Genomic DNA, 19,992 nt, shown 5'->3' with positions numbered 1-19,992 from the left:
TTTTACCGCGTGTTTGTGAATTGATTGGACAATGGGTGACACAGTGCTGTTTGGCTGCTTACCATTGGATGTCAGGGACGTTTGGAGCTCGGCTGCTCCATTGTCCAAAACAAGCACTCCTGTTAATCAGTGGCTGGCAAAGCACTGCCCCAGTTTCCCAGTTGTTGCACAGGAAGTTGTGGATTTATCTCGGGTTCCTCTGTCCATTCCTAACAGGTAGTCATGATGTGGAGATGCCGGCGTTGGACTGGGGTAAACACAGTAAGAAGTTTAACAACACCAGGTTAAAGTCCAACAGGTTTATTTGCTACCAAATAAACCTGTTGGACTTTAACCTGGTGTTGTTAAACTTCTTACTGTATTCCTAACAGGGACATGTGTCAGTGAGCAGATCAGAAACTCCGAGGTATTTTATGAAGTTAGCCAAGACTCCAACTTTTACTTTTGATTTTGACAGTAGGGTGAGCGTAATGATTCCAGTGACCCACTAGGGAGCTTTTAACAAAGCAAACTTTATTTAAGAACTCAGTTAGAATATCACAGATTATTCATTCATGGGCATCGCTGGCTGGGCCCAGCATTTATTGCCCATCCCTAGTTGCCCTTGGAGGGCAGTTGAGAGTCAACCACATTGCTGTGGCTCTGGAGTCACATGTAGGCCAGACCAGGTAAGGACGGCAGATTTCCTTCTCTAAAGGGGACATGAGTGAACCAGATGGGTTTTTCTGACAATCGACAATAGTTTCACGGCCATCAGTAGATTCTTAATTCCAGATATTTTTATTGAATTCAAATTCCAGCACCTGCCGTGGCGGGATTCGAACCCGGGTCCACAGGACATGAGCTGAGTTTCTGGATTAATAATCTAGCAATAATACCACTGGGCCATCGCCTCTCCTAAATATACGAAAAGATGAGTTAGGAATGCAAAGTGGACATTGCAGAAAACAGACAGGAGGGAGTTTGTCTGTGAGAGAGGACGAAGCTTTCTGATTCCAGGAGAAAATGTGAAAAGTGTTCAGAACCAGAAGGATTTGCAAAGTTTAATGAGGGGGGGACACACTTGTGCTGCTTGGTGGAGGGGGGGACCAGCAGCAATCAGTGTTTATAATCCATATACTTGCAGATGATACCAAGTTGGGCGGGAGGGTGAACCGTGACGAGGATTCAGAGATCCTTCAGAATGATGTGGACAGGTTGGGTGAGTGGGCTAATCAATGGTGGATGCAAATTGCCACTGCGCCTCTGGATGCAAAAGTACAGAAAGGTTGATTTGTGGCTTCTCAGAATACAGACACAGAATGGAGTGGCAGTTTATGCAACGTGGACAACCAGAGCAACCCTACTTAGCTTTGCTATTGTACTAACTTACAGTGGAAGTATCACAACTGTAACATCTGGTATAGTTTCGCTTTCCATCCTGGCCTTTGAAGTAGTTTTATGGTTTTGTTTAGAAAACAGATGCAGTATAAATTGGATAAATGTGAGGTTATTCACTTTGGAAGCAAAAACAAGGAGGTAGATTACTACCTGAAAGGCTGTAAATTGGGAGCGGGGAGTGTGCAGCGGGACCTGGGTGCCCTTGTGCACCAGTCACTGAAGTTAAGCATGCAGGTGCAGCAGGCGGTAAAGAAGGCAAATGGTGTGTTGGCCTTCATTGCGAGAGGTTTTGAGTACAGGAGCAGGGATGTGTTGTTGCAATTATACAGGGCCTTGGTGAGGCCACACCGAGAGTATTGTGTGCAGTTTTGGTCCCCTTTTCTGAGGAAGGATGTTCTTGCTCTCGAGGGAGTGCAGCGAAGGTTTACCAGGCTGGTTCCGGGGATGGTGGGACTGATGTATGAGGAGAGATTGATTAGGTTAGGATTGTTTTCGCTGGAGTTCAGACGAATGAGGGGGGAATCTCAGAGAGACTTATAAAATTCTAACAGGACTAGACAGGGTAGATACAGGGTGGATGTTCCCGATGGTGAGGGAGTCCAGAACCAGGGGTCACAGTCTGAGGATTCAGGGTAGACCATTTAGGACGGAGATGAGGAGATATTTCTTCACCCAATAAGTGGTGAGTCTGTGGAATTTATTATCACAGGAAGTAGTTGATGCCAAAACAGTGAATGTATTCAAGAGGCGGCTGGATATAGCACTTGGGGTGAATGGGATCAAAGGTGCTGACCCTCTGACAGTGCAGCACTCCCTCAGTATTGACCCTCTGACAGTGCAGCACTCCCTCAGTATTGACCCTCTGACAGTGCGGCACTCCCTCAGTACTGACCATCTGACAGTGCGGCACTCCCTCAGTACTGACCCTCGGACAGTGCGGCACTCCCTCAGTACTGACCCTCGGACAGTGCGGCACTCTCTCAGCACTGACCCTCTGACAGTGCGGCACTCCCTCAGTATTGACCCTCTGACAGTGCAGCACTCCCTCAGTACTGACCCTCTGACAGTGCGGCACTCCTTCAGTACTGACCCTCTGACAGTGCGGCACTCCCTCAGTACTGACCCTCTGACAGTGCAGCACCCCCTCAGTACTGACCCTCTGACAGTGCGGCACTCCCTCAGTACTGGGCCTCTGACAGTGCAGCACTCCCTCAGTACTGACCCTCTGACAGTGCAGCACTCCCTCAGTACTGACCCTCTGACAGTGCGGCACTCCCTCAGTACTGACCCTCTGACAGTGCGGCACTCCCTCAGTACTGACCCTCGGACAGTGCGGCACTCCCTCAGTACTGACCCTCTGACAGTGCGGCACTCCCTCAGTATTGGCCCTCTGACAGTGCAGCACTCCCTCAGTACTGACCCTCTGACAGTGCGGCACTCCTTCAGTACTGACCCTCTGACAGTGCGGCACTCCCTCAGTACTGACCCTCTGACAGTGCAGCACCCCCTCAGTACTGACCCTCTGACAGTGCGGCACTCCCTCAGTATTGACCCTCGGACAGTGCGGCACTCCCTCAGTACTGACCCTCTGACAGTGCGGCACTCCCTCAGTACTGACCCTCTGACAGTGCGGCACTCCCTCAGTACTGACCCCCTGACAGTGCGGCACTCCCTCATTACTGACCCTCTGACAGTGCGGCACTCCCTCAGTACTGACCCTCTGACAGTGTGGCACTCCCTCCGCACTGACCCTCTGACAGTGCGGCACTCCCTCAGTACTGACCCTCTGACAGTGCAGCATTCCCTCAGTACTGACCCCCTGACAGTGTGGCACTCCCTCCGCACTGACCCTCTGACAGTGCGGCACTCCCTCAGTACTGACCCTCTGACAGTGCGGCACTCCCTCAGTACTGACCCGCTGACAGTGCGGTGCTCCCTCAGGAGTGACCCTCTGACAGTGCTGCACTCCCTCAGTACTGACCCACTGACAGTGCAGCACTCCCTCAGTACTGACCCTCTGACAGTTCGGCACTCCCTCAGTACTGACCCTGACAGTGTGACACTCTCTCAGTACTGACCCTCGGACAGTGCAGCACTCCCTCAGTACTGACCCTCTGACAGTGCTGCACTCCCTCAGCACTGACCCTCTGACAAAGCAACACTCCCTCAGTACTGACCCTCTGACAGTGCGGCACTCTCTCAGTACTGACCCTCTGACAGTGCGGCACTCCCTCAGTACTGACCCTCTGACAGTTCGGCACTCCCTCAGTACTGACCCACTGACAATGCAACACTCCCTCAGTACTGACCCTCTGACAGTGCGGCACTCCCTCAGTACTGATCCTCTGACAGTGCGGCACTCCCACAGTACTGACCCTCTGACAATGCGGCACTCCCTCAGTACTGACGCTCTGACAGTGCGGCACTCGCTCAGTACTGACCCACTGGCAGTGCGGCACTCCCCCAAAACTGAACCTCTGACAGTACGGCACTCCCTCAGTACTGACCCTCTGACAGTGCAGCACTCTCTCAGTTCTGACCCTCTGACAGTGCAGCACTCCCTCAGTACAGACCCTCTGACAGTGCAGCACTCCCCCAGTACTGACCCTCGGACAATGCAGCACTCCCTCAGTACTGACCCTCTGACAGTGCAGCACTCCCTCAGTACTGACCCTCTGACAGTGCGGCACTCCTCAGTACTGACCCTCTGACAGTGCGGCACTCCCTCAGTACTGACCCTCTGACAGTGCGGCACTCCCTCAGTACTGACCCTCTGACAGTACGGCACTCCCTCAGTACTGACCCTCTGACAGTGCAGCACTCTCTCAGTTCTGACCCTCTGACAGTGCAGCACTCCCTCAGTACTGACCCTCTGACAGTGCAGCACTCCCCCAGTACTGACCCTCTGACAATGCAGCACTCCCTCAATACTGACCCTCTGACAGTGCAGCACTCCCTCAGTACTGACCCTCTGACAGTGCGGCACTCCTCAGTACTGACCCTCTGACAGTGCGGCACTCCCTCAGTACTGACCCTCTGACAGTGCAGCACTCCCTCAGTACTGAGCCTCTGACAGTGCGGCACTTCCTCAGTACTGATCCTCTGACAGTGCGGCACTCCCTCAGTACTGACCCTCTGACAGTGCGACACTCCCTCAGTACTGACCACCTGACAGTGCGGCACTCCCTCAGTACTGACCCTCTGATAGTGCGGCACTCTCTCAGCACTGACCATCTGACAGTGCGGCACTCCCTCAGCACTGACCCTCTGACAGTGCGGCACTCCCTCAGCACTGACCCTCTGATAGTGCGGCACTCTCTCAGCACTGACCATCTGACAGTGCGGCACTCCCTCAGCACTGAACATCTGACAGTGCGGCACTCCCTCAGCACTGACCCTCTGACAGTGCGACACTCCCTCAGTACTGACCCTCTGACAGTGCAGCACTCCCTCAGCACTGACCCTCTGACAGTGCGGCACCCCCTCAATACTGACCCTCTGACAGTGCGGCACTCCCTCAGTACTGACCCTCTGACAGTGCGGCACTCCCTCAGAACTGACCCTCTGACAGTGCGGCACTCCCTCAGCACTGACCCTCTGACAGTGCGGCACTCCCTCAGTACTGACCCTCTGACAGTGCAGCACTCCCTCAGAACTGACCCTCTGACAGTGCGGCACTCCCTCAGTACTGACCCTCTGACAGTGCGGCACTCCCTCAGCACTGACCCTCTGACAGTGCGGCACTCCCTCAGCACTGACCCTCTGACAGTGCAGCACTCCCTCAGTACTGACCCTCCGACAATGCAGCACTCCCTCAGTCCTGACACTCTGACAGTGCGGCACTCCTTCAGTACTGACCCTTTGACAGTGCAGCACTCCCTCAATACTGACCCTCCGACAGTACGGCACTCCCTCAGTACTGACCCTCTGACAATGCAGCACTCCCTCAGTACTGACCCTCCGACAATGCAGCACTCCCTCAATACTGACACTCTGACAGTGTGGCACTCCCTCAGTACCGACCCTCTGACATTGCAGCACTCCCTCAGTACTGACCTTCTGACAGTTCGGCACTCCCCCAGTCCTGAGGGAGTGCTGCACTGTCAGAGGATCAGTGCTCAGGGAGTGCCGCACTATCGGAGGGTCAGTGCTGAGGGAGCGCTGCACTGTCAGAGGGTCAGTGCTGAGGGAGTGCCGCACTGTCAGAGGGTCAGTGCTGAGGGAGTGCTGCACTGTCAGAGGGTCAGTACTGAGGGAGTGCCGCACTGTCAGAGGGTCAGTGCTGAGGGAGTGCCGCACTGTCAGAGGGTCAGTGCTGAGGGAGTGCTGCACTGTCAGAGGGTCAGTGCTGAGGGAGTGCTGCAATGTCAGAGGGTCAGTACTGAGGGGGTGCCGTACTGAGGGAGTGCCGTACTGTCGGAGGGTCAGTGCTGATGGAGTGCCGCACTGCCAGAGGGTCAGTACTGAGGGAGTGCCGCACTGCCAGAGGGTCAGTACTGAGGGCGTGCCGCACTGTCAGAGGGTCAGCGCTGAGGGAGCGCCGCACTGCCAGAGGGTCAGTACTGAAGGGGTGCCGCACTGCCAGAGGGTCAGTACTGAGGGCGTGCCGCACTGTCAGAGGGTCAGCACTGAGGGAGTGCCGCACTGTCAGAGGGTCAGTACTGAGGGAGTGCTGCACTGTCAGAGGGTCAGTACTGAGAGAGTGCTGCACTGTCAGAGGGTCAGTACTGAGGGAGTGCCGCACTGTCAGAGGGTCAGTACTGAGGCTATGCTGCACTGTCAGAGGGTCAGTACTGAGGGAGTGCTGCACTGTCAGAGGGTCAGTACTGAGGGAGTGTCACACTGTCAGAGGGTCAGTGCTGAGGGAGTGCTGCACTGTCAGAGGGTCAGTACTGAGGGAGTGCCGCACTGTCAGAGGGTCAGTACTGAGGGTATGCTGCACTGTCAGAGGGTCAGTACTGAGGGAGTGCTGCACTGTCAGAGGGTCAGTACTGAGGGAGTGTCACACTGTCAGAGGGTCAGTGCTGAGGGAGTGCTGCACTGTCAGAGGGTCAGTACTGAGGGAGTGTCACACTGTCAGAGGGTCAGTGCTGAGGGAGTGCCGCACTGTCTGAGGGTCAGTGCTGAGGGAGTGCCACACTGTCAGAGGGTCAGTGCTGAGGGAGTGCCACACTGTCAGAGGGTCAGTGCTGAGGGAGTGCTGCACTGTCAGAGGGTCAGTACTGAGGGAGTGTCACACTGTCAGAGGGTCAGTGCTGAGGGAGTGCCGCACTGTCAGAGGGTCAGTACTGAGGGAGTGTCACACTGTCAGAGGGTCAGTACTGAGGGAGTGCCGCACTGTCAGAGGGTCAGTGCTGAGGGAGTGTCACACTGTCAGAGGGTCAGTGCTGAGGGAGTGCCGCACTGTCAGAGGGTCAGTACTGAGGGAGTGTCACACTGTCAGAGGGTCAGTACTGAGGGTGTGCTGCACTGTCAGAGGGTCAGTGCTGAGGGTGTGCTGCACTGTCAGAGGGTCAGTGCTGAGGGAGTGCTGCACTGCCAGAGGGACAATGAGCTGCTTTTGTAAAACCTTTGAATCCGACTTTTAATCATCTAATATGATCGCAAATTCGATAAATTTGATGTCTTTAATCTTTCTATTTTCTGCTTTAGATTACAATGAGAATTCCAGTGATCATTCCCAGGGCAGCAGGGCAAATTGTCAATGCTCCAAAATGGACAATTATACGAGGAGCTTTCAAGGTATCACAGAACGCTTGAATGGCTCGAATGAGACACTGCAGACTGTGGGCAAGAGAGCCAAGATGTTCCTGACCGGTCCCATCACCACAGCTGTCATCCCTGCCCTCTGCATCCTCGTCTTCATCACTGGCCTCCCGGCCAATGGGCTTGCTCTCTGGATCATGATAACCAAGATCAGGAAATTACCGTCCACCATCTTCCTGATCAACCTGGCCACTGCCGACCTTCTCCTGACCCTCGTGCTGCCCTTCAAGATCTCCTACCACCTCCTGGGCAACGACTGGCTCTTTGGCGAGGGTCTGTGCCGGACAGTGACCGCCTTCTTCTACGGGAACATGTACTGCTCCATCCTGCTGCTGACCTTCATCAGCATCGACAGATACTTTGCTCTGGTCCATCCCTTTCTCTCCAAGCGTTTCAGGGACAATCGCTTCGCTGTCTGCGGTTGTTGTGTGATTTGGGTCATTGCTGTTCTCTTGGTTTTACCCTTTCTTTTTGTGGAGCAGCTGTACACAGTCCAGGATCTGAACATCACCACCTGTCATGATGTATTACCGTTGGAACGGCAGACTGTTTATTTTTTCTATTACTTTTTGTGCCTGGTTATTGTGGGATTTCTAATTCCTTGTTGTATTACTGTCTTCTGCTATGGGTCTGTAGTCCAAACATTGATAGTTACTGAAAAGAGGTACATTCGAGCAGCGATTGTGACTGCTTTAATCTTGCTGGTCTACGTCCTTTGTTTCACTCCGAGTAACATCATTTTACTCATTCATCATTCTGAGTACCACCTGACGGACCGCAGAGATCTGTATATGTATTACGTGGCCTGTCTGGTCCTCAGCTCTTCCAGCAGCTGCATTGACCCTTTCATTTACTATTACCTTTCGGATGAATTTAGAGCCAAAGTGAGACAGGTGATCTTCTGTCAGAAAGGAAAAGGCAGGGAATTCTCTGGGAAAACATCCCAAGAACTTCTCCGCACGACCATTACCTACTCATCACACTCACAGCACCGAGTGTCGATGGGCAACATCTGAGATCAGAGAGAAACCGCCAGAACTCAGGATAACCTGCTGATTGGATAACCCAGCTGAGAGATTATTTTCCCCCTGTCCAACTCAGTAATCACCAGATGTGCGGGTTAGGTTGATTGGCCGGGTTAAAAATTGCCCCTTAGAGTCCTGGGATGCGTAGGTTAGAGGGATTCGCAGGTAAAATATGTGGGGGTAGGGCCTGGGTGGGATTGTGGTCGGTGCAGACTCGATGGGCCGAATGGCCTCCTTCTGCACTGTAGGGTTTCTATGATTCTATGATTAGAAAATGTCCAAATCTCCAGTGACGTTCCGAATTCCAGTTTCCCCCCCAGTGTCATCAATTTGGAATTCTGAAAAGGGAAATGTTTCTTTCTTTTCAGTTTGCTGGAAGTTCACACAGGCCAAGGTTAAGGAGGGGGTGGGGGGGGTGGGGGGGGGGGGGCGGGGGAGGGGGAAAGGAATCCAACCTCCAGACACAAGCACTGGTGTGTACCCCATGTCCCACCCTCTTTGCAAAACCCCTGCTGCAAGGTCTGTGCTTCAATCACTCAGTTTGATTGTTCATCTCACAGTCTCAGCAACTTCTGACATTGTCCTGCTCTCCTTTGCTTCAGACCCCTGACCTTGAATGTTATCTCGGTGTTCCCACACGCTGGACCCTCCAGACACCAGGTTCAATCTGTCTCCATCTACCCTCGCTTACACCTTCAAGGTTTTAAATATTTCTATCGATCTCTGTGTCAATATATCTTACTGAGGGTTTAATGTTTTGATGTTGTCCCCTTGATGTGTAAACACTAAATCAGAACACCCTGAACCACTCAGATCAGCAGCTTGAGGAAGATGATCATTGGTAGAAAGGTGGGTTCCACGGAACATGTCTGTGGACGTCCGTCACTGACTGGACATTTGTGTCAGAGCACTGTGATGGTGAGGGAAATTAGCCAAATCTTCAACATACTTATCTGATCAGAGTTGCGGAATGGCTCAACAGCCAATCCTTAGTTTGTACACGCTTTTAGTTCATGATCTGTCCCTTTGGTATTTTTGCTTTTGGCTGGAGATAATAAGCTGTTAGTTAATCAAGCCCCAGCAAGCCTATAGCTGGAAGAAAACCCCCCGTGTTTAACAGGATGAACATAACGAGATTTCATCAAATGTCCCGGCAGTCGGGATGGCACTGCTTCCAGAATGGGAAACGGAGGAGTAGCTTGTGAACCATAGAATACCCACAGTGTGGAAGGAGGCCATTCAGCCCATCGAGTGTGTACTGACTCTCCAACAGAGCATCTTACCGAGGCCCTACTCTTGTAGCCCCACATATTTACCCCGCTAACCCCTCTAACCTACACATCCTGGGACACTAAGGGGCAATTTAGCATGGCCAATCCACCTAACCTGCACATCTTTGGACTGTGGGAGGAAACCCACGCAGACATGGGGAGAATGTGCAAACTCCACACAGGCAGTGACCCAAGCTGGGAATCGAACCCGGGTTCCTGGAGCTGTGAGGCAGCAGTGCTAACCACTGTGCCACCCAGCGGGGGAGTGTTGCTCGAGTCTGAAACAGGAGAATAGGTGGAGAACAGACAGTGAAATAAAACCAATGGACGAATATCGGGAGGGTCAGGGAAGTATTGGTGGCAGCAAAACCTCAGCAATCTTCCTGGGATCAGGAGGAAGCATCGGAGATCCACAGGGCAGGTTATCATTGGCTGGAAACCAGAGATCAGGAGGATCTGTGCAGCATGTTCACACAGATACAAATCTTCATGGTTGCTGTGTGGGACTGGCTGTGTGCTGGACAGGGGACATGGTGCCACTCTGTGGTGGGATTCAGTACTGCAGCCAGCCTTCTTACTCACCAGCCAGGAGCTGCATTTGTCTGTGTCAGAGAGGATGTTTTACAATGTCAGAAATTGGCACAGCTTCTCAACAGAGATCCCCAAAATCCAGCAAGGGATTCCAGTGAAATCAGGCACTGAGCCCAATTCAATCCCAGCCCGGAGCTGCACACAATTACCCTCAATCTGCTTCACTGGTGAAAGATCCAGACTCCCCCCACCCTCCCCACCGCCTCCCAAACCCTCCCCCTCTCCCCCTCTCCCCACCGCCTCCCAAACCCTCCCCCTCTCCCCCTCCCACCCCCTCCCCTCTCCCCACCCTCCCTTCCTCACCAACTTTCACCCCTCCCTCTCCCCCTTGATTCCCCCTCCCTCTCTCCCCTCCCTCTCTCCCCCCTCCTCTCCCTCTCTCCCCTCCCTCTCTCTCCCCCTCCTCTCCCTCTCTCCCTCCCTCTCTCCCCCTCCTCTCCCTCTCTCCCTCCCTCTCCCCCTTGATTCCCTCTCCTCTTCTCTCCCTCTCTCTCTCCCTTTCTCCCCCCTCCTCTCCCTCTCTCCCCTCCCTCTCCCCCCCCTCCTCTCTCTCTCTCCCTCCCTCTCTCCCCCCTCCTCTCCCTCTCTCCTCCCCCTCTTCCCCCCGCCACCCCCCCTCTCTCCCCCCCTTTCCCTCTCTCCCCCCCTCTCTTCCACCCCCTCTTCCCCCCTCCTCTCCCTCTCTCCCCCCCTTCCCCCCGCCACCCCCCCCCTCCCTCTCCCCCCTTTCCTTCTCTCCCCCCTCTCTCCCACCCCCTCTTCCCCCCCTCCACCCCTCTCTCCCCTCCCTCTCTCCCCCCTCCTCTCCCTCTCTCCCCCCCTCTTCCCCCGCCACCCCCCTCCCCTCCCTCTCTCCCCCCCCTTTCCCTCTCTCCCCCCCTCTCTCCCACCCCCTCTTCCCCCTTCCACCCTCTCTCCCTCCCTCTCTTCCTTTCCCACAGTGGAAGAGTTTGGTTCTGATTTAAGGTTCACAGATAAGCTGCCGGCATCTCCGCTGTGGGTGTGAAGGGCTGGTTCTAACCGTCTGTTTCTGGGTCTCGGCTGCTGACATCGTAAAACTGCTGTAAATGTCTCTCTATTTATCTCAATATTATATAACCCTCCCAAAGGCCCAGTGATTCACTCAGTAATCATTATTCTCTGGTATAAATTCTCTGTTTGTATATGACATTGTGTAATCTTGTGAATAAAAGCAGCTTCAGCCCAGTCTCAGTGTCTGTTCAGTGGGAAACATTCTCACTCTCATCACTTTCAGAACATGCTGCCTCTCTCTGAGAGTGACACAGACAGGAAGCTCTGAGATTCTGCAGACAACACCCTATACCGGGAAACTGGGGGGAACCCCCACCTCCGCACAGGTATTAACCACCCCTCCCATCCCATCATAACTCACAAGAGAATGGCAAATGTTGTGCCTTTGTTTAAAAAGGGCTGCAGGGAAAAGCCTGGGAACTGCAGGCCAGTTAGCCTCACATCTGTGGTGGGTAAATTGTTGGAAGGTATTTTGAGAGACAGGATCTACAGGCATTTAGAGACGCAAGGACTGATTAGGGACAGTCAGCATGGCTTTGTGAGTGGAAAATCATGTCTCACAAATTTGGTTGAGTTTTTTGAAGGGGTAACCAAGAAGGTAGATGAGGGCAGCGCAGTTGATGTTTTCTACATGGACTTTAGCAAGGCCTTTGACAAGGTACCGCATGGTAGGTTGTTGTACAAGGTTAAATCTCACGGGATCCAGGGTGAGGTATCTAAATGGATACAAAATTGGCTTCTTGACAGAAGCCAGAGGGTGTTTGTAGAGAGTTGTTTTTCAAACTGGAGGCCTGTGACCAGTGGTGTGCCTCAGGGATCAGTGCTGGGTCCACTGTTATTTGTGATTTATATTAATGATTTGGATGAGAATATAGGAGGCATGGTTAGTAAGTTTGCAGATGACACCAAGATTGGTGGTATAGTGGACAGTGAAGAAGGTTATCTCAGATTGCAACGGGATCTTGATCAATTGGGCCAGTGGGCTGACGAAAGGCAGATGGAGTTTAATTTAGACAAATGCGAGGTGATGCATTTTGGTAGATTGAACCAGGGCAGGACTTACTCAGTTAATGGTAGGGCATTGTGGAGAGTTACAGAACAAAGAGATCGAGGGGTACATGTTCATAGCTCCTTGAAAGTGGAATCACAGGTGGACAGAGTGGTGAAGAAGGCATTCGGTATGCTTGGTTTCATCGGTCAGAACATTGAATACAGGAGTCGGAACGTCTTGTTGAAGTTGTACAAGACATTGGTACGGCCACACTTGGAATACTGTGTGCAATTCTGGTCACCCTATTATAGAAAGGATATTATTAAACTAGAAAGAGCGCAGAAAAGATTTACTAGGATGCCACCGGGACTTGATGGATTGAGTTATAAGGAGAGGCTGGATAGACTGGGACTTTTTTCTCTGGAGCGTAGGAGGCTGAGGGGTGACCTTATAGAGGTCTATAAAATAATGAGGGGCATAGATCAGCTAGATAGTCAATATCTTTTCCCAAAGGTAGGGGAGTCTAAAACTAGAGGGCATAGGTTTAAGGTGAGAGGGGAGAGATACAAAAGTGTCCAGAGGGGCAATTATTTCACACAGAGGGTGGTGAGCGTCTGGAACAAGCTGCCAGAGGTAGTAGTAGAGGCAGGTACAATTTTGTCTTTTAAAAAGCATTTAGACAGTTACATGGGTACGATGGGTATAGAGGGATATGGGCCAAATGTGGGCAATTGGGATTAGCTTCGGGGTTTTAAAAAAAAAAGGTTGGCATGGACAAGTTGGGCCGAAGGGCCTGTTTCCATGCTGTAAACCTCTGTGACTCTATGACACCCATTCCGAGAATTTGCGGTTAAAACAGTTCCCGTTTCCAGACAGAATTCCAAGGTCATGTCCATTACTTATTTGAATAAATGTGGAATTCTGAGCTGTTTGATGTTGTTCTGTAGCGGGTTTCCAATGCAGCACTGACGTAATTCTCACTGATCCGTACAGTGCAGGAGTCTTTCTCCCATTCCCACCACCGCAGAGAAAAGCTGCCAATTCCTGGTACTGTTCATTAACCATCGGCACAGCTCAGGGCCTCCGGTCGTCCCGGAAACAGCAAGACCCGGAAAATCCTGAGGCCTTGCAAAGTCAACCATTACAATCAGAACTCAAATTCCTGGCAGACGGAGGAGGGGGCAAAGGGTCTGTTACAGAGAGAATCTTCCCCTCTGGGACTGACTGCCCTTCTCGATAGCCGAGTACAACAGGCTCTCCCCATGGAACCCCCTTCTCCCCAAACACTCCCCCTACAGAGAGGCACTGGACTGAGGGGAGTGGGTGGATTGGTCCATTGTCCTGAGATTGGAATTCCTGGTGTTTATGGGTTAGAAATCTGATCCAATCTTCCGAAGGGAAGCACTTGAGGATTGGGCTGGAATTTTCCCAAAGTCCAGTGCTGATGTAAACCCAACAAGGTTCCCTCTGGGCGGTAGGATGGGTGAACAAGCTCGCTGTGCTTTCTGGTTCAGTGAGAAGCTTGGTGTGGTCCTTGGTGGGGCGCCCATGCCAAGGTGGACAGGCACGAGTGTAACTACAGCAGAAACTGCTGGTCCTGGGTCGCTAGGCAACTACCCACCTCAGAGGCTGGGTTGTGCTTGCTCCCTGGAGCCCCGACATCGGACGGAACATGGACAGACTCCGCCATCCTTCAGCCCAGTTTGCTGGTGGCATCTGACCTCTCCGCCTGATGTTCCCCTGCCTGTCTCTACATTCCTCTGGAAGCCAGTTTCAGGCTCGGCTGGGGCCTGGTCTCCAGAAGCCCCCCCCCCCCCCCCCCCCCACCGAGCGTCAGGGAGCTCGCTGTCACTGTCTCAGTTTGCTGGGAGTGAATGTGAGAGAGCGTCTGTCAGAATGCTGTCCAAATATGCACCGGAATTCTACCGCCCCATCCTCCAAGGAATCGGAGCGGGCGAGGGGCGAACACGGAAATGTCCTTTGACCTCGGGCGGGAATTTCTGACCTCGCTTTAGCAAGGCTGTAAGATCCGCCCATACAGGCCTTCGACCCCCCATGGGATAGCAGCTAGAGGAATGGCCTCCTGCTTCCCCACCCAAAGGGAGGAGGAGAAGCAGCCAGGCTCCCCCGGGGCACCCAGCCAGCACCCTCTGAGAGTGTTCTGCCACCCCAATTCCCCTCTCCAGTCACCCCATCTGAGGAGGGTGAACCTGCCCCAGAGCGGGCTTGGGTCACCAGAGAACATCCACCAAGGTTATCTCAGATAACAATCAGCGGGATATCTCCATCTCTGCGGTGATGTCGGGGCTGCATCTTGACATATTCACAGGGTGAGAGAAATTAAGAAGTTTTGAATGCGTAACGGTGGCAGTGTTTGAGATTTTTACTCCTGTAAATATCGCGGTGTTAGTCCTTCTCCAAGCTTCAGGAATTCAATTGAAATTAAACGTGATTCAAAGGCCCTCCTTCCTCTCATTAGAATTATAGTCAGCCACACGATCTTGCGATCTCCGGCCCTCCTTATATCTGAGAAAGAATCGAAGCATTGAATGGTCTCCATAAGAAGAAGGAGCAGAAGTAGGCCATTTGGCCCATCATCTCTGCTCTGCTATTCAGTGAGATTGTGACTGATGTGATAATCCTCCACTTCACTTTCCCGCCTTATCCCCATAACCCTCGATTCCCTCACTGATTAGAAATCTGCCTGTCTCAGCCTGGGACATACTCAGTGACCCAGCCTCTACAGCCCCTGCGGGAAAGAATTCCACAGATTCACTCCCCTCTGAGAGAAGAAATTCCTCCTCATCTCTGTCTTCAATGGGTGACCCCCTCACTCTGAGATGATGCCCTCTGGTCCTTGACTCTCCCACAAGGGGAAACAATCTCTCAGCATCGACCCTGTCAATCCCCCTGAGAATCCGATATGTCTCAATAAGGTCGCCTCTCATTCTGCTAAACTCCAATGAGTACAGGCCCAACCTCCTCAACCTCTCCTCGTAAGAACATCCCTCCCTACCCGGGATCAACCCCGTGAACCTTCTCAGGGCTGCCTCCAATGCCAGTATATCTTTCCTTAGATAAGGAGACCAAAACTGGTCACAGGGGCAACACAGTGGCACAGTGGTTAGCGCTGCTGCCTCACAGCGCCAGGGACCCGGGTTCAATTCCCGGCTCAGGTCACTGTCTGTGTGGAGTTTGCCCGTTCTCCCCGTGTCTACGTGGGTTTCCTCCGGGTGCTCCGGTTTCCTCCCACAGTCCAAAGATGTGGGGGTTAGGTGGATTGGCCGTGCTAAATTACCCCTTAGTGTCAGGGGGGACTAGCTGGGATAAATGCATGGGGCTATGGGGATAGGTCGGTACAGACTCGATGGGCTGAATGGCCCCCTTCTGCATTGTAGGATTCTATGATTCTACTCCAGGTGTGATCTAACTGGTGCCTTGTCATGTTTTAGCAAGACTTCCCTATTTTTATACTCCATTCCCTTTGAAATAAAGGCCAACATCTCCTTCCATCTCCAAGCCCAGGAATCCAGTGTCAAGCCCTTGACCCCACCACCCACCCCCCCCTCCCCCGCCTCAGTCTAGACATGGCATCCAGTTGCAGGGCAGTCAGCCCGACTCCTTGTACCACCATTTTATTCATACGTCAATACAAGACTTTGGGCCTTCCTTTTCTGTTCGCTGCCAGTCTCTTGTCATACTCCCTCTTTGCTTCTCTTTTTTGCTTCTTCGCCTCATCTCTGAACCTTTTGAATTCAGCCTTATTCCCAATAGAATTTCTACCTGAGATCTGTCAGATGTCCATCTTCTCTGCTTTGCCCTGATTGCTATTTCCTCTGTCCTGCCTTTTTCCCTTTGGCGAGAATCAGGCCTGAACCATCTCTTTTATGAAGGGGAGCTCCTGTGTTTAACCAGCTACTGCTTTCCTTGCTCCAATTTACTCAGCTCAGATCCAGTCTTATTATTCATTATTTTTCCCATGATACAATGACCATTCTTTGCTAAATGTTTCCGCGCTGACACTCGATCCACTTGTCTCAGCTCATCTCCAAGAACCAGGTTTCGCAGTGCCTGATTGGACACATCCTGCTGCAGAATATTTTCCTGGACACACTTTAGAAACACTTGACTCTCTCTGCACGTTTCCCTGCGACATTATCCCAGTCCACGTTAAAACTCCTCCTTATTTTTTGCGTCTCTCTGTAATTTCCTTGTAAATTTGTTCCTCTCCATCCTTCCCACTCATTGGTGGTCTGTAGCCTCGATCATTGAACGGTGGGGCAGGCTTGTCGGGCCTGCGGCCTACTCCAGTTTCTGTTTCCTGTGTTCTCGTGTGTACACCGAACAATGTCACTGCCCTTGAGCCCTCTGGACATGATCTTTCTCCAGCGATGCTGTGCTCTCCTTAACCAATACCCCACCCTCCTCCTTTTCCTCCTTTCCTATCTTTTCTGAACACCTTGTACTCAGGAATATCTCACACCCAGTCCTGCCCATCCATGAGCCAGGTCCCTATTATCGCCACAGCATCAGATTTCCACATTGCGATCTGTAACTCACCCTGTCCATTTAGAGACCTGTACAGTAACCACGATTTAGACTTTATTACTTCCTTCCTCACTCTGTCCCATCTATTAACTTACTATTCCCTACTCTAGTGCCATCTGTCTCTCCCAGAATTGGGTGTACCATGGTATTCCTCTCTGACATAATCTCCTGGTTCCCACACCTCGGCCGAGTGAGTTTAGAACCTCCCCAACGTCATTATAAACACGCCCCAACAGGAACTCAGTCTCAGCTCCGCTCAGGAGAAACTCCTCGGGCCTGTACAGATTGCATCCCCCCAGAGCCAGTCCCAGTGTCTCAAGGAGCTAAAGCTTTTCCTCGATCACACATTCACCTCTCATACCTCCCTATTTATATATTTGTGTATGTGGCACATGGAGTCAGCGGGACATTGCCCCTTTTGATGATCTGCTGGTTAATTTCCAACTGAGCTCCCTAAATTCAGACTGGAGCCAGACATCCCCCTTTGACCCGTGTCCTCGGTCCCAATGTGGACGATAACTATCGGTTCCCTGTCAGGGTGCTTTGCAGCTGCTTAATGGCACTATTTGCCCTGGCAGTAGGGAGGCGCTACACTCTCACGTATTCCCCTGACTATTGAATCACCGATCATTATTGCTCTTCCTGTCCTGTCCCCCCCTCCCCCACCCCCGGGGCAGCTCAGCCACTCGCGCTGCCACAGACTTGGCTCTGGCTGCACTTCCCAGAGGGACCACCCCCACCCACACCCCCACCCATACCCCCACCCCCACCCACACCCCCATCCCCACCCCCACCCACACCTCCACCCGCACCCCCACCCACACCCCCACCCCGACCCACACCCCCACCCACACCCCCGCCCTCACCCCCACCCCCACCCACACCCCCATCCCTACCCCCACCCCCACCCACACCTCCACCCACACCCCCACCCCCACCCACACCCCCACCCCCACCCACACACCCACCCCCACCCCCACCCCCACCCACACCTCCACCCATAACCCCACCCCCACCCACACCCCCATCCCCACCTCCACCCCCACCCACACCTCCACCCACACCCCCACCCCCACCCACATCCCCACACCCACCCACACACCCCCCCCACCCACACCCCCACCCACACCCCCACCCACACCCCCACCCACACCCCCACCCACACCCCCACCCACACCCGCACCCCCACCCTCAGCCCCACCCACACCCTCACCCCCACCCCCACCCACACCCCCACCCCCACTCACACCCCCACCCACACACCCACCCACACCCCCACCCACACCCACCCCCCCACCCCCACCCACACCCCCACCCCCACCCACACCCCCACCCCCACCCCCACCCCCACCCCCACCCACACCCACACCCCCACCCACACCCCCACCCACACCCCCATCCACACCTCCACCCATACCCCCACCCCCACCCACACCCCCATCCCCACCTCCACCCCCACCCACACCTCCACCCACACCCCCACCCCCACCCACATCCAACCCCCACCCCCACCCACACCCCCACCCACAACCCCACCCACACCCCCACCCACACCCCCACCCACACCCCCACCCACACCCCCACCCTCACCCCCACCCCCACCCTCACCCCCACCCACACCCCCACCCACACCCCCACCCCCACCCCCACCCCCACCCCCAATCACACCCCCACCCACACACCCACCCACACCCCCACCCACACCCACACCCACCCCCCCACCCCCACCCCCACCCACCCCCCCACCCCCACCCCCACCCCCACCCACACACACAGCCCCACCCACACCCCCACCCACACCCCCACCCCCACCCCCACCCACACACCCACCCCCACCCACACCCCCACCCACACCCCCACCCCCACCCCCACCCTCACCCACACACCCACCCCCACCCCCACCCACACCCCCACCCCCTTCCACACCCCCACCCTCAGCTTTGGAGAGAAGCTTTGGAGAGAGTGCAGAGAAGGTTCACCAGAATGCTGCTTGGTCTCGAGGGTGTCGGCTATGAGGAGAGGTTGAATAAACTGGGATCGCTTTCACTGGAAATACGGAGGCTGAGGGGAGACCTGATTTACAGTATAATTCCCACCTAAACTTGATCCTCCAAATTGCATCACCTCGCATTTGTCCGGATTAAACTCCATCTGCCACTTCTGTGCCCAAGTCTCCAATCTCTCGATATCCTGTTAAATCCTCTGACAATCCCCGGCACTATCAGCAACTCCACCAATCTTCGTGTCATCCGCAAACTTACTGATCAGACCACCCACATTTTCCTCCAGATCATTTTTATATCCTACAAACAACAGAGGTCCCAGCACCGATCCCTGCGGAACACACTAGCTACAGAGCTCCATTCTGACAAACACCCTTCCACCGCTACTCAGTCTATAACCAAGCCAGTTCTGTATCCATCTCGCCAGCCCACCCCGAATCCCATGAGATTCTAGTTTTTGTACCAGTCTGCCATGTGGGACCTTGTCAAACGCCTTACTAAAGTCCATATAAACTGCATCCACAACCCTTCCCTCATCAATTATCTATGTGTCGCCTCTTCAAAAAACTCAATCAAGTTGGTGAGACATGACCTTCCCCGTACAAAACCATGCTGTCTGTCGTTAAGTAGAACATTTTCTTCCAGATGTGCATATATCCTGTCCCTCGGTATCTTCTCCTAAAGCTTCCCCACCACTGACATCAGGCTCACCAGCCTATAATTTGCTGGATTATCCCTGCTTCCTTTCTTAAACAAGGGAACAACATTAGCTATTCTCCAGTCCTCTGGAACTTCAGCTGTGGTCAAAGAGGATGTGAAGATATCTCTTAAGGCCCCAGCTATTTCTGCCCTTGCCTCCCGCAGTAACCTGGAATAGATCCCATTTGGCCCTGGGGACTTGTCTACCTCAATACAATTTAGGATACCCAACACTTCCTCCTTCGATATATTGACATTCTCTAGAGTGTTCACACACCCATTCCTGACCTCAACATCCGTCATGTCCTTCTCCTTGGTGACTGTCCAGCAGAGATGGCAGAGAGATTTCACTGAGGAGCATTCTGGGAGAAGTCGATGCAGTCACCGCGACTGTACGGTGGGTAGCAGAAGAACTGTGTCACGGAACAGTTAAACCCAAGACACTAAGTTAGTGTTTCCCTCCCTCCCTCCTCCTCTAACCAAAGGAAAAAGGCACTGTTAGGAGGACAAGCAAAGTAGAAGCAAGGTAAGATTCTTATTCTGAAATCTTTCGTAATTGTATAAGGGCATAGATGGCACTTAGGGCAGTGATATGCTCCTCCTGCCAGATGTGGGAAATCAGGGAGCATCTGGTATCCCTGACGACCATGTCTGCAGGAAGTGTAACCAACTGCAGCTCCTCACAG

The 19,992-nt window shown here is 53.4% G+C and overlaps 1 protein-coding gene across 1 annotated transcript in view; it reads left to right on the top strand.

Annotated features, from left to right (window-relative positions):
• Positions 1–10,445, top strand: part of LOC144486860 (proteinase-activated receptor 3-like) — a 31,991-nt gene extending 21,546 nt beyond the window's left edge. The window contains exon 2 of the mRNA XM_078204880.1: positions 7,033–10,445. Within this exon, the coding sequence (XP_078061006.1) occupies positions 7,033–8,162 (1,130 nt within the window). The 3' untranslated portion in view covers positions 8,163–10,445. The remainder of the gene's footprint in view (positions 1–7,032) is intronic.
• The last annotated feature ends 9,547 nt before the right edge of the window (positions 10,446–19,992 follow it).

This window comes from Mustelus asterias, unplaced genomic scaffold (genome assembly GCF_964213995.1).
Source record: "Mustelus asterias unplaced genomic scaffold, sMusAst1.hap1.1 HAP1_SCAFFOLD_495, whole genome shotgun sequence".
NCBI classification, from domain to species: domain Eukaryota; kingdom Metazoa; phylum Chordata; class Chondrichthyes; order Carcharhiniformes; family Triakidae; genus Mustelus; species Mustelus asterias.
The sequence above is the reverse complement of the archived record's forward strand: the minus strand, read 5'-3'. Positions and strand labels throughout refer to the sequence as shown.